The 21,537-nt window shown below is 32.3% G+C and overlaps 1 protein-coding gene across 1 annotated transcript; it reads left to right on the forward strand.

Moving 5' to 3' along the window:
- The first annotated feature begins 310 nt into the window (after positions 1 to 310).
- Positions 311 to 20,542, forward strand: LOC124355238 (lachesin-like). Its single transcript, XM_046806281.1, has 7 exons — positions 311 to 458; positions 15,153 to 15,364; positions 16,971 to 17,132; positions 17,251 to 17,385; positions 18,655 to 18,871; positions 20,002 to 20,123; positions 20,209 to 20,542. The coding sequence occupies exons 2-6, from the start codon at positions 15,164 to 15,166 to the stop codon at positions 20,109 to 20,111; spliced, it is 825 nt and encodes a 274-aa protein (XP_046662237.1). The 5' UTR covers positions 311 to 458; positions 15,153 to 15,163; the 3' UTR covers positions 20,112 to 20,123; positions 20,209 to 20,542.
- Positions 20,543 to 21,537: the final 995 nt, after the last annotated feature.

Genomic DNA, 21,537 nt, shown 5'->3' on the forward strand with positions numbered 1-21,537 from the left:
AATGAAATAATAAAAAACCATAATAATTATGTTTTTAATTCCAATTAACTCTGCCCTGATATAGTGGGCTTGCTCGTTGTTAAAACTATGCAAGTAAAACCGTGATTGATGATGAGTAATGCAGTAGCCCTAGAGCTTTAAATCGCAATTTTATCTCACAGGACGAGTGGTGCATGATGATCACGATGACGGAACGTAACCTCCCTGTTTGTTCTGCTTATTATCAATTATACGCAATTGAAGCCTTTAATAATGATGAGTAATGCAGTAGCCCTGGAGCTTTAAATCGCCATTTTCTCTTACAGGACGAGTGGTGCATGATGATGACGATGACGGGAACGGAACCTCGTTGTTTGATTTGCTAAAAGGCAACCCTCTACACGAGGTCAGTGGCTACTGGGTGTTTAACGAATCAGACGTCTCCAAGTATGAAGATGTCGACCTCTCACGACTTTTTCGTGAGTATCCTTTTACAGTTTTTACCTTATATATTTTGTGGGTAAATACATATATAAAATACTCCTATATTATTCATATTACTAAATAGTTTACTTTAAAATAGTAGCTATAATAGGCAAATTAAATTAGTTATCACAAGAACTCATCTATTACATCCTCATAGAACTACTATTTATGATTTCAATTATAATATCAGTGTAATATTACATAAATTTTCTAATATTATATTTGAATTATATGCTGTTAATAATTTATTTAAAACTTAAAATCTGATAAGAAAGTTACTGCAATAAGACATCACCGGTTAATGAAGACGAAAAAAGTCAATACAAAAGTTTTTTTACCCATAAAAACATTACTCTATTGGTAAAAATTCCCATGTAAACTATTCAGTTGTGTATCTTTTTATTATATTAAATTATTAAGAATACATCTAAATTATTGTTATAGTGACACAAAAGATATTTCGGTAACTCTGGTTTTGCTTTTGCTGCGACAAGGTTCATGCTATTGACGTTTGCATCTCTGAGATAGCAAAGAAAATACTGAAGGTTGTCACAGCTATATAGTTATTCTTTTATTTGATGCTTGGTAATAAAATAGAATTTCTTATGGGATAATACTATTTCGGACATATTCCACTGTTTTATTTGTCAAAATTTATAAAAACATGTTCGTGGATTGAAATCTACTCACTTCGCTGTGTGTGAAGAAGGTTAAAAGGGGGGTAGTACACCGTTAAATGTCTAAAATTTCATTATTTATTTTTTCCATTATAATTGTTTGCCAGTTTGTTCGGATCAATACAGTAAAAACATTATGATGATATCTTCAATTTTAGCTGAATTATGACAAAAATACTAAATCAATACATGAAGCTTTTTGTACAAAATCCAAATCTTGTACACTCCTCTTGTTTTTAGATTTCGTTTTCATACAGTATACATTGATAGTAGGTAGTGTTTTGCTTTATAATCTGTGATTTGTTTTCTTATTTCTATTTTACAGGCCTATAGCTTTGGTTCAATATATTGTTTGTTTACATTACTTGAGTGAAGATTAGTGTTAAAATTTACGTTTTCAGTGTCAAGTAATCGAAAATAGATTGACAGACTCTGTGATTGACCAACTAGGTGTGTACTTTTTTAATGCTATTAGAGCCAATCCCAATGACTTGGTATCAACGAGAAAGGCTGCTTGGGCAGTATGGAACCACAAAGCCAGTTTGAATAAAAAACCACTTCACCAATTTTTGTCCGACTGGCCCAGAATCTTGGTGTAAGTACCAGCAGGCTATATCAAATAACTCAATAACAACTTTTAAACATAAAAATACAATACCATACCCTGTAATGGATTTCATTAAACCAATATTCGTAGATCTGACAAAGCCTGACTTTTAAGAAGATGTTTAAAAGGAAAGACCCAAAACGCTAACGAGTCATACAACAATGTGCTTTGGAACATCTGCCCTAAAAAAAGGTTTTGCTGGAAGAACAGTTTCAAATATTGCAGCACATGAAGCATCTTTGATTTATAATGAAGGGCATTTAGGTAGGTTGAAGGTCCTTACTCATTTATCCATGACTCCGGGAAATTTCTGTGAAGAATTGTTGAGAAATTTTGATGAGATCCGTGTGCGCGCATTGCTAAAGAAAGTTGAAAATCAAAGTTTGGAAGCTAGAAGAGCCAGAAGGAGATTGAGCCCAGACCAGCAAAGGAGATTTTAAGAAGTAGAAGATGTAACATATGCAGCAGGGTCTTTTTAATGTAAGTTAAAACGTCATTTTTAATAGTTTAACTTTAACGGTGGTTTTCCGAAAGTTACTTTTTTGTCTACTATTTACATGATTTCTCAAAAAGTATTCAAGATATCCTTACCAAATTTTCAGGGGATGTTTATAACATCATTAGCTATAGCATGAACTAGGATTACCAGAATTGAATCAATATAACTCAATTTATTAAGGTAAATAAATGTTTTTTTAAATAAATTTTTTAAATTTGTAATTAGTATTTTTTTTATTATTTATTTTAACGTTAGACCAATATCCTTAGTTCATGCCATAGCCCTAGGTCTAACAAACAGAATGATACCAAATTTATGTGTGAAACTTTAATTTGAGCGTTACAGTTATGTTAATAAGTACGCTACGTAAAAAAAAACAAAAACATTTATAACTCAGTAATAGAATAAAATATTTTATTAAAAATAATTTTAAAATAAACTGAAGTATGTATCTAACGTGCCACACAAAATTTCATATGTGTAGGTATATCAGTAGTTGCACAAGAAATAAATTTGTAAATGCAAGCGGAAAGGTGTACTACCCCCCTTTTAATACGTTAGCATGTACAATCTGCTACGTGCAGACAGGGACAAACAGGATAAAAGGAAAAGAATTACACCCAAAAACCGCTAGAAGTCCAGACGGGAGAAGATAAACCCATGTGTTATCACTGAATATCCTGCTATCGCCTGTGCCGGTTCTTGTATGTTAATATTCTTCACATCTGTGCAGTGACAGAGCCTAGGTTTTCGTATCTGAGGTTCAAGCTGATTTGATTGGATTCCTTAATTTTTTTTAACTTTCTTCACACGTAACGAATATGGTAGATTTCAATTCTTTAAACGTAGAGTTATAGATTTTGTAACATATAACGATGAAAAACATAAAAATCTATTTTATTATCATACTGAAGAGTAATGATGTTGAATGCATTGCAGTATGGAATATACTTTGTAAGTAAGTAAATCGAATGGAAACTAGTTGTATCTTGAAGTGTCAATATACTTTTTAAATTTCTAGTAAAATATTGTGCTTGTCATAGTAGTGTTTATTGCACAAACGGTGTTAGTCAGGAAAGTCATCATTTCACACTAATATTAATACATTTATTACACATTATTTAATACATTAATGAAACAGAAAAATATATTTAACGTTCACCACAGTAGTTATATAAAATATAGGAAGAAAACATCTTATAGATAATTTAAGGAAAGTAAAAAACAACATTATAAAATGATGGGGAGCGTCTAAAAAAATAACCTGGCAGACTGCGGTTAGTAATGTAAAGAGGTTGCTTCTGTTACATTTATCGTTAACTAGTTATGTTTCATTAAAAAATATACAAATAGGTTGTAACAAGAAAGTTAAATGGACCACTGGTCACATTGATAGTTGATTAATTACGTTTCAGCCAATAATTATCCACAGATTAAAGGAGCTGAACTTGATCACTGGTAACATCAATCGATGATTTCTTTATGTTTCAGCCAATAATATTCCAAGAGCCAGTAACAAGCAAGCTGAATTCATCAGTGGTCACGTTGATGGTTGATTAATTACGTTTCAGCCAATAATTATTTACAGATTTACAAGGAGTTAAAATTGATCACTGGTAACATCAATCGTTGATTTCGTTATTTTTCAGCCAATAATATTCCAAGAGCCAGTAACAAACACGCTAAATTCATCAGTGGTCACATTGATGGTCGATTAGATACGTTTCAGCTAATAACAAGCAGCAGCCTGTGGCATCGAAAGCTAAATTGGTCAGATTTATCGTTGATTAGTTATGTTTTAGTCAAATATAAGCTACAGCTTGTAACGAGCAAGATAAATTTATATCTGTTAAAATATGAATTTTTAATTAGTTATGTTTAAGTTAATAATAAGCCAATAACCAGTAACTACGAAGCTAAGTTGAGCACTGGTAACATTTATCGCTCATTAGTTACGTTTCAACCAATATAAACCACTGCCTGTAACAAGGAAATGAAACATCAATGGTCATATTGGTTGGTGATTATTTAAACGTAAGCCAATCAAGACACGGCTCCTTCCTTTTAACCTCATTTGTATGAAAGAACTTTGTCAGTTTTTGATTAATATTTGCTGAATGAAGATGTCTATAATATACAGTGAGTCTAATATATTTCAGAATCAGAAAATTTATTGCGGTAAACATTTTCACAAATGCGACACAACGTCATGCTTAGGCGTAATGATTATTTGAATAATTACTAAGTCTATCTACCTGACTTATCAAACTAAAAAACTCTTCAATATTGTAACAGCAGAAATCCAACAACAAACATTTAATTTTCAATTTAAAAGATCTTAAGCTAAGTTGTTGGATAAGGTTTGGTAACAAATTATACAGTTTTTCAAAAGTTATTTTGTGTTAAATGATTGTAAGCCGACTGTACTCTGTATATCAATACAATAACCACGTAATCTTAAAGTGTAAGACCTTTTTCAAATTTACAGTTCATATATATAAAGCTTTGATTCCTATACGTTCTTCTTCAATTTTAATGTATTAAGTGTGCAGCGTAACTAAGTTTTAGATATAAGCAACTGGTCATAACTATTTAGATTACTGGTCCAAAGAAAAACATTTTCTATTACATATTCCTTGGACAAATATACCAAACTAAATCCATTCTAATAAATGTTTTATGGTTGATTATTTATTTTAGTAAAAAAATATTCTTCGGTCCTATATCGAAATATGATCAAATGATTTATATTATATAATTGCTTATATTTGACAGTATTACAACATGTTTATTTACCCCTATTACGAAAAAATAAGCGGCAAAGAAGTTTTTTAATCTCTAAATGAAAAAAGTTGAATCGAATTCATTTATTTTCGAAGCTTCATGTTGTACCAAATATCAAGATTGAAAATTGTACAATATAACGCAACAATATAAAAAAGTTATCAAAATCAATATATTTTTAAAAGAGCTTCAAAGCCTTATATTTAATATATTTACACGACAAGAAGATAAAAAGTGTAAGCTGTTTTCGTAGAGGAAGTTTCAGTTTAAACACTGTGAACAGACAAGAAGCCGCAACGACAAAAGAGCCGATAAGAAATGTGCCCGACACACATCTACTGCAATAAGCTCAGGGATCAAATAGCTTCCAGACCATCCACAGGAGGAATTTCCTTTGTCTCTCCTGTTTCAGGCTGCAGTTACAAGTCGGAGGAAGATATTAATCAAGTCATTTCAGATTTTTGCTTTTACCCTGATCAACTAGAAATAAAACACGTATTTTAAATATAAAAATTACATTGTAAAAGTTATTTTTTCAGTTATACATAAAAATAATAAATAATAAAAGAAATCATTTAATATTGTTAGGAAAATAATTTCCTAGCTGGGTAATAGTAAGGTTAATGTGATATTGTGCGCATAGATATACTTTTTTCAAATTTATTTGGAAAAAGTATATATTTTAACAAAGGAAAATTAAGCTATTAGATGGTTAAAATTACAAACCATAATTACTTTTACTAGGGCTGTAATTCGTGCCAGAACGCATGTATAACACATTCAATGTATTCTGTAATCAATCAAGCATTTATTTCTGAATGCACAAGGTATAAATCTCATACATCAATAAAGAATGTCTTATATTCTAAACTTAAAATCAACCAGTTGTCGCATGATGTACACAATAAAAAGATTTGCAGAGTTCGAGGAGTATGCTTAGCACCTGGTCTCGCCTCTCTAGGCCCTCGACGACATTGTCAATAAGATTCGTTATGGCACCGTTTTTCGACTTGTTTTTTTTCTGGACTGAACTGAACATAAAATCGTCCTATTTTAAAAATTTGAATGCCTGTGGCAATCTCCAATGCCGATAGAGAGACGCCTTGAACAAATTATAGATCGGTCTGTTGATTGTAGTTTAGAGGTATTTGAAGCACCCCTTGAACAACCACACAGACATGCTATTTCTGTCACAGGAAATATGCTCAATATCACTCACAGAAAATTTAACCGTAGACGAGACCGGTCTCATCAATGGACCATGGCGAAGATTGTCCAAAAATGAATAGTCTGATTCAGCCGTAGTGGAAAAAACTGTAAATTCATTTACCACTTCAAACAGATAATAATTTATTTAATTTGTCTTTTTAAGTGTAGGTGATGAAAATTTCGAAAACCCCTTTGTTTGGTGCTGTTTTTATGACGTTACATGAGCTTTTAGAAAACACTGTCTGATTGTCTTAGTTTTGTTTCGACATCTCGTGCCTTGGCCTTCCTTATTAAATTATTAATTTTTGGGTTTGTCATATACTGAGTGATAACACTTGAGCCCTTTTCTTGGGTTGGGGATATTCTGAGTATACCAGTTATCTTTTCTTTGAAAACGATCTTTGAAATTTTTGAATGGCAAGTGACATTTAAATAAAAACATTCTTTAAAAAATGCGTTGGTCTCCCTCCACTCGTTCTAGAACGTCTACTACTCCTTCATGAGATACTTGTAGTAAAGATTTACGTTTGCAGGCTTTACATCTCGTTTTATTTTCACGGAGGGAGGTTCAAAGTTTGGCTTGGAGTGAGTAATTACAGTTTCCTGAGCGAAGTGATCCGAGATGGCGGATGAAACATCTGGGATGAAACATTTTTGATGGCGTAGCCGATGGCCGTACTCGAATCTAAATTGACTCGTGTTGGTGAGTTCATGGCTCTTTTTAAACCAAAAAAAGTTTAGATATCGCTAAACCGCTTAGCCAGGAGGTCAGCGTAATCCTGAACTCCGATCTTGAAGTCACCTATTATGACGAACTTCAATTTCGGTTTTACACCAGCCACTTCAAATGATAGATCACAGCTATAATCCGCTTTTAATAACTGGTAATTTAGTCAAGATTGCACTCCGTCCCCTGTGTAACTTTGCTCTGTTATAAAAGTTATCCAACTCCTAAATATTGTTTCTGAACATCGCAGCAGTACAAGCCGTGAAGCCATGCTCCGAAACAACTAATATGTTCGGATGCTGCTGTCCTGTAAGAGCATTAGCTTGTCAAACTCTATTTGTGGCTGACTGTGCTTACTGTTGCACACTGCTTACTGTGTGACATTCACCGGTTCTTAGTTACATTTCTATGTTAGTTTTATTAATCAAGAGAAGTGAATCAGGATGTTGTACCAACGACCCGCTTTTTACTGTCCCTACGAACGAGTCATAGGGCAGTGGGGATGAACAACGACTGACAGTTCCCAGGCAGTCAGCAGTGGAGCAGTTTGGAGACTCCTGAGGTTGGGTCGATGATGGCTCGGCATTGGTGGTAGGATTCCGGGACGAGGTTCGAAGATTGCAGCGACTCATCCTCCGCAGACGACCATTCAGCAGCTCCGCCAGAAGATGCTTGCTGCTCTGTTTCAAGTACATCCCATGTTGCGTAAAGGCACTTTCGCTGATTTGGTTAAAGTCCAACACTACCGCTCCACGGTATCTTACGCACAGTTCTTCAATATAGCCGTTTAATTGTGCACCATCTTGATTAATTTTGATGTGGGGCAGGGTGGAAACACCTGTTTTGTACTGCATGAGACGAGTGTCCGACTCAGTAGAGTGGTCAAGGAGGTGTTGTATTGTTCTTGAAGCTACAATAGACGATGTTTAAGTTCTTTATTTTCAGCAACCAGGTAAGCCACCTCCATTGCCGACAGATACCTCGTAGTGCCAGGGCAGACAGGGTGGGTGGAGGTGACAAAGACAAGGTCCTCATGCTCACCGGGTGGGGCCCGTGATGTTAGCCGCTGGACGACACTATTTTCGAAGCTTGGGTGTTGGTCTTTATTGTCGCTCCACATTTTCCTCCTAGACATCGCCAGACTTTCTCCACTTGTCAAGCAATGGCTCTCTCTATAGTTTTAATTGTTATTTAGGACAAGATATTTTCCGCTCTTGTATTGTTCGACGAACAGTACAATTTTTATATGTAAATAATGAAAAATCTGTTAGGAGATATTAAAATGGATAAATAAACCACAATAAAATTAAAAAAAAAAAACTATATATGACAAGAAAATAACTAATCTGGTTATTTCACAATGGCTTTTTACTGACTGTTCCATCAGTTTATTCATATTATTATTGACGTATATGTCCGAAATATCGCATCGTCTGTATTTCTCCTTGCTTCTAAACACCTTCCTTATTTATGGAATGTTTCAGTTAGGTTAGTTAATCTACAGTTTAAAACTTGTAAAATTTACAAAATCAATTCATACACTGCTATCAGTAGCTATGTTGATTTTAACACACTAACAAATTTCCAACGCCACAATCGTTGCAAAAAGACAAAATTATAAGATAAAATACTGGTTTGAATAAATCTACGAACCAACGTAAAATTGATTACCTTACTGCATTATTTACTATCAGTATGTATAACGTATTGGATTCTAGATTGAATGTTTTTGCACGGTTAACATTGATTCCTATTCCTGTTAACACTAGTTTAGTACTGGCGAGATTTAAATTAATTTTATTAGATCTATTCTATTTAACAAAGCAGTAGTGTAATTTAATCCTGGAAGATAATTTCTGTTTATATAATGTTTTAGTTACATTGTACCTTACCTTATCTTACATTCACTCAAATAATAAATTTGAAATCTATAACTTCATTTTCAGAACGTAATAGCAATAGAAATTAATTAATTATATCATGAATATAAGACTGTAGTGAAATTATACTGACCAAATTGTAGAAAATAATATAAACGATAGTAAAATGAAAATGCATTAGTATTAATATTTATATGACGAATTTAATATTTGGAAGTGCGTGATCACTTTAGTATATGAAATGTAAAAATTACTACCCAAATATGTATAACATTAATATAAAATAATATATCACTATTTTTTGTTAAGGAATTAAGTATATCATATTATTTTTAAATTTAAAAAACACATTTGATAATTAGTAAATTTACTGCTTAAATATATATATACTCACAACCCTATTATAATAAGTAATCACTTCTGTATGTCAGTCCCGCGACTGACTTTCCATTTTTTAAACTAAGCTTCAAAAGATCTGGCTTCATGGGCTCTGGTTTGTGAACTGTGGCTAAGATCACAAAATAACATGGTCGTGTCAACGGCTAACATCAGTTTTTTTTTTATATTATGAGATTGTAGACGAGCAATTTGAATAAACGATGAACAGTAAGAGTCCAAGTACACTGCCCTGGAGGACACTAAATTTGGATTCAACAAGGTCCGATCGTGGTCTGCACATTTATATAAACTGTTGACATTTCGAAAGATAAGATCTAAACCAAAAGTTGGTGTACCTTGTACACCATATTTTCAATCTCATAATATGGCTTTGGCTCGCTGCATCTCTTAAAACACGATTGTAAAAGTGGCCTAAAGTCCATAACTCTTAAAGACCGATAAAAATGTGGGGAATTTCTACCCTGCATGGTTTAGTTTAAGAAATTATATATGATCACGATAATACTAATACGATTATTCTTCCAAATAACGAGAAAGGATCCATCTTGTGATAAAACCTTATAATGTATAATGTCCTTCAGTTGTTTTTCATATTAACTTACAGATATGTGTATTAAAATGTTCATTTTATGCAATTTTATACAATATTTATATTTAACGTGAGTAGTTATACAGTATTTTACTTCACCATCAGTTTGTATAATAAGTGTAAAAGGAAATTAGAGAAAGATGCATAACTCATGTAAAAAAGGACCGCCTTTGAGCAGTGTACATCCTTCATTACACAAATAGTTTAGGCGAGAGACGGTCGCTCGTGTCGTGCGATCTAACACTTCATCCAACCACTCACTATTATCTGTTAGTTAATACAGTGTACATCCTTCATTACACATAGTTTAGGCGAGAGACGGTCGCTCGTGTCGTGCGATCTAACACGTCATCCAACCACTCACTATCATCTGTTAGTTAACACAGTGTACATCCTTCATTACACGTAGTTTAGGCGAGAGACGGTCGCTCGTGTCGTGCGATCTAACACGTCACCCAACCACTCACTATCATCTGTTAGTTAACACAGTGTACATCCTTCATTACACGTAGTTTAGGCGAGAGACGGTCGCTCGTGTCGTGTGATCTAAGACTTCGTCTAACCATTGACTATATTCTGTTAGTTAACAAAGTATACCTCCTTCATCACACATTGTTTAGGCGAGAGACGGTCGCTCTTTCGTGCTATCTAACATGTTAACCAACCACTCCACTTTCTGTTGATTAACAGTATGATTTATAACCTTTAATCAAGCTTTATTTAGTATCAGAGAAAGTGTTTGATCGTTATATTGTAATGCCTATAATTATTTAACAAAACATTTTATTTTACATCAACCTAACTATTTCATAAAAATATATTGACTGAAAAACTGTGACTTCTACAGTTTAGTTTATAATTATGGTTGAGCAATGTTAAAAATAATTTTAATCGTTCCAGCTCAATTATCTTCTATCTTTTACTGATTATTTACTTCTGGAGTACGTGCATACAATTAATATAATCGAAATAGAACATTTAAATTTATTTATTTATATATCCTACGTAATTGAGTTCAAACCATGTTTATTATCGGTGCAGGTACACGATACTATTGTTATTACACTGACGTTTTAAATAGTCTATCTTTCCTTCTTACGTTTATCTTTCATCTCGACGGAGGTGTAAAGTTGGAGAACTCAACAGATCGGTATGGCGGTATCAGGACACAACAAAAGCGCCTGCACACAGTATTGTGATATAGCCTGTCAGGCTGATGTTATTGCTCCATGGAGACCGTTTTACACATCGGTGCGTATTTGTGGTGTATGGTGTCATTGTAAAATCAAATTCGTTCCATGTATTCCGGTTTGAGAGAAATAGTTGTGAAATTAATTTAACCTTAAAGCTGTATTTTACTTTTAATACTCTATTTGTACGTTGTATTATTAAAGTGTTTTTTTATTCGCTATTGATATAGTTTCTGTAAGAAACCAGATTTAGACAATATGAGTTTTAAGAAATTACTGGAAAACTTGTGGCATTCAATTTTTCTTTCTTTTGAGTCTAAGAGATCTCAATGAATAAATTATTTTTTAATAAATAATTAAGCTGATATATTACGAACGATAACGTGAGGCATTACATAAATTAAGCATTTCTTTAAATACAAAAAAATTTGATCGTTGTATAAAAAATATCCTTTACAAGGATATATAGAAATATGTACTGCTCCACAGCTTTGCATGAATAAAAGTGAAACAAAAGAGTCATACAATTATATTACCCATTAAAATGTAATACATTGTGATTCATTATCTCTGTAAGAGGAAAAAATACTTAAACTAAAAGCACATCACTAAATATTTATATTGCTATTCGTTATACATGTTTCTGAATGTAGATTCTTAATAAGTAAAAACTTGTTTTACGATTATGAAGGATTTAGGCGAGCTTTGTAACTAAAACACCATTAATTAACAGCATTAACGATCATTTTTGTATGAAATTAACACAAACATTAAATCACTCAAGCTTGTGGATTTCGTCTCAATAATACATTGTATGCCAGAACGATAAATACATATATAGTATATATATATATATATATATATATATATATATATATATATATATATATATATATATATATATATATATATATATATATATATATATATACCGACTTGTAATACTCTAAATTGCCCAAGAATCTTTACTGTTATATAAAACCAAAATACATTAATTGTATTCTCTTCGTCCTTACCTCTCCACAGGAACGTTGAAAGTGAAATTGTCCAAGAAACCCCGCACATGGTGTGGCGTAGCGGTCATGCGTTGTCAAATCTTTAGTCTATCCATACAAACTACGTACATGGAACATATGTACATTATGTACATGCTTGTCGGCTAGGGGGTTTCGTACATTTATCAATGTTTTATGAGTAGTTAAATTTGATTCAACGTTACAGCTTTATAATGTAAACTAGAGAGAAACATACTTAGAGGAGAAAATGCCATAATATCTTGAATTAATTAAATAATTATTTATTTATCAGTCAACATTTACAATTAAATTACAAAATACTTATGTGACAATACTAAACCATCTATAAACAGTTGCTACGCTTCAGGAATAAATAAAAATTTAGAGCTTAAAGTCTACCTCTGCAACAGAATAACGGATGAATATCTGCTAGCTTGTTTGGAATAAGTGGGTTATATAATTATTCCAATAGCCTGTTATATGCTAGCCTGTTATATATTTAGTGATATTTTGGACTATGTAACTTAAATACACAATTATACGGTTTATAAACTATCTTAATATAGCAATACAAGTATGAAGTGGATAAATTACATTTTTATAAAGGTTTTTTTGATCAATCTGTGGTGCAAACTTTTCACTTTCATTTCTAGTACCTCTATAATTTACACCATACTGGCTGATATCATATTTAAAGGCCAATTCAAGAGCGAAACTAGCCTTGGAGACTGTTATTTCTACTTTGTACTGCTGTAAACAACAACAATAAAATACTTTCTCAGATTGATCGCGACCGCGGTGTCGTGACGAGTAGTGGAGCGTTTATAATATTATATAATTGTGCGTTTTTATTAATTTAAATGTTTCTAAGTTATATTTGATGTTAAAATTCATAGAAAAGTGATGACAGTCACAAAAGAATACTTTTAGAAGATGTTTTTCCCGGTTACACGTCCGAGATTCCATAGAGACGGTATTGACGTGTGTGTTTGAAACTTGCCTGGTTACTTTTCTGTTTTCAGTTTCTTTTGTTAAGTACTGTTATATTAAACATGTTTTTGCATTTTTTTAAAATTAGTTTTTATCATTAAACTATTGAAATTTTGAGAATAATAAATTGAAAAGAGCTTTTTATACAGTAATTGTGTTTATTGTACAATAGTAGGTTATTACACATCATTTTAGGGTGTTTTAATGCCATTCATCATAAAATTATTAAAATATAAAAACGGAATTTCCTTATAGCAGGTATTTTACCTTAATCTGGATTTTTATTCTGTTTCTGTAGAAAACTCACTGTATAAAGTGTTTTTTAAATCTTTGCATTATATAAACATCTGATTGTTATATATTTGCTAATAGAACATTTAACGTTAAAACGAATTACTTTTCACGATGAAAAATAAATTTTAGGTGATTTTTTTTTAATCTTGCGCTTTAGTACAAATAATATCTAGTAATAAACTATTTTTTATAATTTTGTATGGTATAATATCAGGTTATTGCACATGATTTTGAGTTGTTTTTAAATGCTCTCTATCATGAAAGTATTTCAATTTCAAAATAGTTTTTTCATAATAGTTATTTCACCTTAAACTGGATTTTTATTGTTGTTTCCGTGGAAATTTGGCTGTCTAAAATGTTTTTTAAAATTTAAAACATTATATAAAAATCAGAATGTTTAGTAGTTTTTGATACACAATTTATTTTGCTTTAAAAAGAATTAAAAAAGCTTTTTATGATGAAAAATACATTTTAAGTAAATCTTTTCTAAAACCTCGCGTTTTTGTCCAAAAGCCTCTGGCACTGTTCACATAGTCAAACAAAAAATAACTCGGTACTTTTCAACTGGGATTTGTTTTAACACTGGCAATAAAAAGTTTAAGATTTAATTATACATAAATATACTAGTACCCCTATGATTATCAAATTCTGCCGGTAGGGAAATCGTTCCAATAATTTGTGTACGCTTGTAAGATCTCTAACAGTAGTCGTGAATTACACTGAAATACAAATAAGTTCTTAGTCTGGCCTATATATATTCAAAAGTCATAATATTTTCATATATACAATATTTAAGGTTTTACTTACACGTTAAATGTAATTTTTTAAATTTTGTTATTTAGTTGACAAGTGAATTTATAAATAAACATATTATTTCACATTAGAAAACCTTAAGTACACAAAAACCATTAGATGAGTTACTTTTAACGGTATGTTTATACAGATTGTGATCTATTTAAAGTTCAAGATTTGAAAATAGTAATTCAGCTACGTACTATAAAAAGTTAACATTAAAAACATAATGAAATATTAAAATTTGTAGTATTGTATAAACTCTTTTGTCCTAGGCATAACTGCATATGCTATGAAAATAAAAGTGTCCAGCTTTCTTAAATCAATAAAATATTCTATAACTAAAAGTTTAATAAACTATAAAACCTACCGTTTTAAGATAGATTAAATTTACGTATACTAGAGCGCCCTGATTAGTAATCGCATAATATAGTTAAATATGGTGAAAAGTCGTATAAAATCCGAGAGCGAACTCGTATACTCCTTATTTTGAATAAGAATTCACAAATATAATCACAATGAGCAATCCGATTGGGAAATAAGCCAGACTTAGAGAAACACCTCAGGATTCTTTTATCTCTCCTCATATTTTGAATGCTACCAGGTCATGGTCCTCTTCATATGAAGGTAATTTTAATGCAAACTTGAACGTAGACTGTGGAAGAACAGAGGAATCGACAGAGCAATTGGTGAGCTGTCTCGCTGTTTGTAAAACCAGGAAAAGGCTCCTGGGGGCTTAACTCTTGAACCTAATGGATATTGAAAAACCGGAGCCAACGAGTCTAATAGGTTTAACAAAAACCTCAGAATCTAGGGATGAATTCGAGTAAGGGGGGAAGAATGATTCTTTTAAGGCTGAGTGCTGTGTTCTAGACGCTTCATTCAGATAATAAAACTCCCATGGTACGTATTATCCCAGGTCAATAGCTCATAGATCCTAATATGACATAAATGTTTCGTGTTTAATTATAATACCAGTAGTGTTGTAAATATACTTTTTAATAGCCTAAAAGAAAAATTACCGTAATTTTTAGAGCTTCCTGGAATGAAAGGGAATACTATAGAGCAAGCGACACCAAAGCCGACACGGCCGACCACCAAGAGGCCTACGACCACGACACTTGCTCCCACCACGTCCGCTACTCAACTTCCAGTGTTCGACACGAACGTCATCACCAATGTGTCCGCCCCACTCGGTGGTACGGCTTATCTGCACTGCAAGGTCCGCTATCTTACTGCTCGCACGGTACGTCGCAATACACACACTTCAGTATTGTATCGTGGAGGCTTACATTGTACATATGCATATTTTGATAACTACAAAAATTACTTTCTAATATATTATATATTTACTTCATTTGATTGGTTCCATTGTGTATTATAATATTCAGTGTTTATTATTAGGCGTTCCTCTTATTCAAATTATAGTAAACTAGCTGTTCCCCGGGGCTTCGCACGCTCGTATATGAGCACTTCTGGTTCAAGTGAACTATATTGTCAACGCCGATGGAGAGTTTACCTTGTTGACACTATCAAGAAAATCTGCCAAAAGTGTATGTTTATAGCCATTGTACAGGCACATGTACTTAATAATAAAGTGGTCTAACATTCAAGCTATAAGGCCAAACAGAAATTCGTTTGAAAGACAAATATCCATAAAAACTTAGCGCCTTCACATAGTGTGTGGTTATTATACACAACTATATCGTAATTGTAGTTTACAATGTGCAAGCGCTTTGATAACATATATTTTCAGCGCCTCCTGGTGGTGAGTTACATCAATGGGCATAGCATATAAACCTTCTACGTGGAAAAATACATATACAAACAAATTTTCATAATGATCGGTCAAATAGTTTCTGAGTCTATAAAGGACAAACACACAAACATTCATTTATATATATATATATATATATATATATAGATAATATGTAGTAAATTATATATATATATATATATATATATATACATATTTATTTGTATATATATATATATTTGTAGTATTTGAAATCACTTGGAGTTTAACTCACTTATACCACTTACTAATAGCAACTTTTTGTAATACAAATTAAAAGTTTAAGATGAAAATATTACTATTACAAACACAAATAAAAACCATCTTAACTTAAAAGTTCAATAATACAGGATATGATTTGCCGAACCTCACGTCTCATAAAACGTTTTAATGAAATTGAATCTAAAATCTCGTCCATTTTAAGAAGTCATGGGGACAGACAGGCAGTAGTTTATGAAGTCTTCAAGAAATTCCATCGTCATGTTTGATTAACACCTAACGATGGTATTTTTGAAAGGAATTGTGTAAAAAATTGAAAATTACTGGAGTATTGTGTGTTTTTCTCAAAGAAACCGATAGTTTAATTATATTGCTAAGAGTAATTCTTAATAATAATCTATTTTAATGACGGGTATCTTTAAAGAAATGAAAATGAATCATTAGTTGAGATTATTTGCCTAAATGTTTAAAATTGATCTTAATTGGATTTAAACTACTTGTTTTCAATGTTTTCTGTAAAGACTTATTTAAACTGCTAGTGTAAGGAATTATTATACTGATTTTATGAGTAAGGTGGAAGGCAAATGAAGACAGTTCGAAGAAACAACAGAACTTCTGTAATCACTACTCTAGTGGAGGAACTATGTTGTTAACATAAACTAAACCATATTTTAGTTGAGAAATAAGTGTGTTTATATTTCAGCTCTGAACATGTAGTTACGTGGAATGAAATAAATAACATTTTAGATGTGTATTACAAGTCGCCTTGCCATTCTTCCGTTAGTTTCCGTTCCTACTCTGTACATGGCATACTGAACTTGCACATGTGTGTCCCCAGGTGTCATGGGTGCGACGACGTGACTGGCACATCCTCAGCTCGGGCTTGATGACTTACACTAACGACGACCGATTCACAGTGCTGCATGCCGACAACTCCGAAGATTGGCACCTGCAAATAAAGTTCGTGCAAAAGAGGGATAATGGAACTTATGAGTGTCAGGTAAACTAATATTTTATACTTTTTAATCTAATTTTTTAATTTATATTTAAAAATGGCTTATTAAATTACAGGGATGATACACTATTCTAAATGTATGTATGGTCATTTGTTATTGCAGGTGTCAACAGGTGTCGGAACCATCTCCCACTACTACCACCTTCACGTTGTCACGCCATATGCTTACATAGAAGGCAATGGGGAGTATCACATCGGCGAGGGCAGTACTATAAGCCTCGTCTGCATTGTGGAAAATGTAAGTTAAATTTCTTTCTTGAAAAAAGTACCTTTTTGGATCCTTACAATCTTTTTGAAAATGTATTCTATCTAACGATTACATACGGCACATGTTTACACTCTGTTGCTCTTCTTACTCCTAAAAGCCTATTAAACATCTAGTGCAAAATCTATAAGAAAATACTGAGTGTTAAGTGTATACAGGAAAATCTTCACAACGTTCAGCCAATTAACCAGTATTTCCCAGCGAAGCAGACAAATTAAATATATGCTAATCAATTGAATTTAATTAGCAGATATTGTTTTAAATACATAAATATGTTGATAAGTGCCGAAGCCTGTGTATAATGATTGGTACGGAAAATATGCTGATGTCATTACCTTTATTAGACGTGATATAATCGAGCTCATAAAACTCGGGAGGAAACATGTGACAGCTTTAATCCCGTCATTTATTACTTGTATATATTTTTTCCATATCAACATTAAAATGTAGCTGTTCTCATTTTAATATTATGAACATAGTTACAGATGTGTTATTCTTTTTTAACCCAAGGCATGAAGTCCTTTATGACTCATTGTACTGAGTTATAAAGGACCATCCAGCGTAAAAGGATATTCAGGATGGATAACGTTTGGAGAAGGAGTTCTCGCCGTTGGAGACTCTGTTAGCAATGTTTAATCATTTAATGAACGGAAGTCCAGGTCTGCTATAGCCGAGGCGGTCAGAGGAAACACCCCTCATGTCCGGGCTAGGCTAACATAACAGCCTTTAGTACTAAGGGTGCTTCACCCTTTCAAACAGTAATCCTAAACAGTAGATTAGACCTATCATTCCAACTTCCCCAATATTTTTGGCACTAACGTTTAGTGTTTTGCCACTCCTGAAAATCCATAGCGTTTCCCAGATATACGTAACACACTGGGTTTTATTGTACCCAGTGCATGTATAAAACTATTCAAAAGTAAACTCTCCTGGGGTTAATAGTTATAGTCACAAAAATACTATTCCTTCATATACGTTTCACCCATATAGGTACTAAAATAGGAATTAAAAACTACTGCAAGTTCTTTTCAATGTTATTAATAAAGTAATGCAGTTAAATTTCAACTTGTCTTTGATGAAAGGTTTAATACTTTTATCCCCATAAATTTTTATTCTATTTATCAAACTAAACATCTTTATTTCATTTAGTTACTGGTTTCTTCCGTAATTGAATAAGTCAGTAAACGAGGAGACTCAAACTGTTATCGTTTGTACTGAAGTTGAAACATTGGAATGTTACAGAGCCCATCACCACCTCAGTACGTGTTCTGGTACCACAACGACCGAATGATCAACTACGACACTGAGAGGGGTGGTGTGGAAGTGGGCACGGAAGTGAGAGGGGAGAACACTCAGAGCACGCTGACCGTGAACCACGCCACTTCTGCCGACTCTGGCAACTACACTTGCCGCGCACCCAACACTGCGCAGGATACTATCTACGTGTTTGTCTCCAAGGGTAACGTACTCCCTCTAACCCTGAAACAGTTGTCCGGTAATACTATATTGTGTAACGCTTTGGTCAAACGTGCCCTCGAACTATATAACAAGGATTGCACTTGTACATAAAAACCCTTCTAGAAACAATCTTGAATGGTTAGTATAATTTACAATACCCTAAAATTTCCAGTTATTGTTGGTGATTCAGAAGGCACTTTTGAACCGTCGTGAACCATATTGAGTGTCAAAGAGTGGTCTACTTATTAGCACCCTTTTTCTCTGATTAAATAACACATTATTTACTCTCACCTTTTTACATATTTCAATCAATATTAGAGTTTAAAAGTTGTAATGGAATTGCTAATTGCCTAAATGAACATATAATATTTGTTTATTTAGGATACAAATTTAATCTTTTAAAATCATACTAGTATTAGTGCTTGAAAATTCTTCACAGTAAACAATACTTGAATACCAAATTTGCTTCATTACTTAAATGAAACCAGTAAATGAACATCATGTATTTGGATTTTATAACACATTGTATGTCACTTTAGGAATATCAGATGTTTAAAATATTTGTATGAAAGACCTAACTTCTTTTATTTATCTATAAATATGATTTATGACCAACAAATATAAGGTTCAGATATTTTAAAATACATGTCATAAATGTGTCTCGAATATTTCGCTGTTGAATTTTATTTAATTTAAAAAGGAACATTTATTTATTTATATAAATATGCAGTTTATAATAGAATGTGAGCAAAATTAGGGGGCATTAAACTAACAGTTTCAATTCAAACATGTGTCCTGTACTGTGTACTGATTCCACAGAGTTCGTAAGTCTTATCATAGAAATTCTACTGTTAGTTACAACTATCAGTCGGTCAATCTTAAATATGATTATTCTAAGATTAATAGTACTATTACTATACCGGCTATCGTAAAGTAGACAAGTCTCGTGTTTCAGTAAAGGTGTTAAAGGGTAACTTATTTTAAGTTAAATAAAAAAATGTGATTCAAATTCTTTACTCATCTCCTAGAATATGAGAACATCTCCTAGAATTAGGTATGAAAATGTTAATGTTGAAGATTACAGAATGCTTAGTATAGAAAGCTTGACCAGGAACTCCTCTGTTTCTGTAGAGGGTGACAACACTGCGGCTATACAGAGGCTGGAGACTTCATCCTCTGGGATGCACAGCGCCACGCTTCTGCTCTCCGCATGTCTCATATTTCATTGTGCCTTTCTCTGATAGCTGTTCAAGGTTTGTTTTTTCGAAATATTGATGAAATAGTTTATAGGATATAGAATAAAAAATCTATTCTAACCTGTAAATATCTGTTTTTCAGATCTAATCCCCCGATAACGTACAGGGATATAATGTGATGGATGCAATTATGGCCTGAGACGTGTTTGCTATGGAATTGCCTGCCTTAAAACGTTACCATTTACCGACATATTTGTGTTAAAAATAAACTTAGCAGTAAATATTGCAATATAAAAAGTTCGTTTGAATCTAATTGGAAGTAATTTACCTAATATTGTACAGTGCTGGGGCTCAGTCTGTAAATAGTATAGGTGTGTCTATACACTCCTGTTTGTATGTACACAATTGTAAATATTCTTCGTAGAGATTAAATGATGTTTATTGTGATGATAAATAAATTTACTTAACGTTTTCAATATTGTTGGTTATTATTACCGTATTTTACCATCTTACTAATTAAATAAATTAGTTACAATATATCTATTCTATAAAAAACTATGTTATATATATATATATATATATATATATATATATATATATATATATATATATATATATATATATATTGTTCCCAAACTGTTCACGACTTTCTCGTGCAAAATTTATAGTGTGATTTTATCATGTATGTTCCCCTAGAAAGTTATCGAAATGTTGGTGTGTCCTTGTTGTACTATATAAATAAAAAAACTTGTTAATTTAATTTTTAAATACGAGAATAAACCGTAATAAATAGATAATTCTATGTAAGGTTTGGCAGTCGATGTTACAACCGATCAGCCAATACCAACTTTGTAAGTGGATTGAGAATGACTGTTTTTTGTATTCAGATATTTTAAACTCTAAAACTATACTCTCTTACGTTTAAAGTTAACACTTTGAAAGCCATCGGGACAGAGCTAAATAGTCAGATAAATTTCAAATCCACACGTCACATCAATAGAGATTTCAATTGACATGACACATGATGCCATTTTTGAATATTTGAACCGGTTCTCTTAAACATTTTAAAGTGCAATAATACTCAATACCGATATCCAATTTGCATTGTGTGAGAACATAAAGAGTTTTCTTGTGGGTTGTAGAAGAACTTCTCCTAAAAAAAACATGTATCATGAGTGGTACTAGATTTTTGGAGGTCAGAAAGGTAGTTATTGAAAGTGGCAAACATAAATAACACAATACTTTGTCCTCAGATAGTACTTTTCAAATTTTGGGCGTATTTGAAATTGACCTTTATTGACACATAAATAGTAGTTATATCACCGAGATCAGTTATATATATATATATATATATATATATATATATATATATATATATATATAAAGAGATGAGGAAAATAAAGTCATCACTTTCACCCATAATCTAATGCTTTGTTAATCATTGTTGCACGGAAAGTCCATCGTAATTTAG

The sequence above is a fragment of the Homalodisca vitripennis genome, chromosome 2 (assembly GCF_021130785.1).
Source record: "Homalodisca vitripennis isolate AUS2020 chromosome 2, UT_GWSS_2.1, whole genome shotgun sequence".
Classification (NCBI taxonomy): domain Eukaryota; kingdom Metazoa; phylum Arthropoda; class Insecta; order Hemiptera; family Cicadellidae; genus Homalodisca; species Homalodisca vitripennis.

Bases quoted from the DNA above. Each gene is read 5' to 3' on its own strand.
- LOC124355238 (XM_046806281.1), top strand. From the start codon at position 15,164: ATGAAAGGGAATACTATAGAGCAAGCGACACCAAAGCCGACACGGCCG. The intron at 17,386-18,654 runs GTAAGTTAAATT...GGAATGTTACAG, and splicing joins TCGTCTGCATTGTGGAAAAT to AGCCCATCACCACCTCAGTA. The intron at 18,872-20,001 runs GTAACGTACTCC...CTGTTTCTGTAG, and splicing joins CTACGTGTTTGTCTCCAAGG to AGGGTGACAACACTGCGGCT.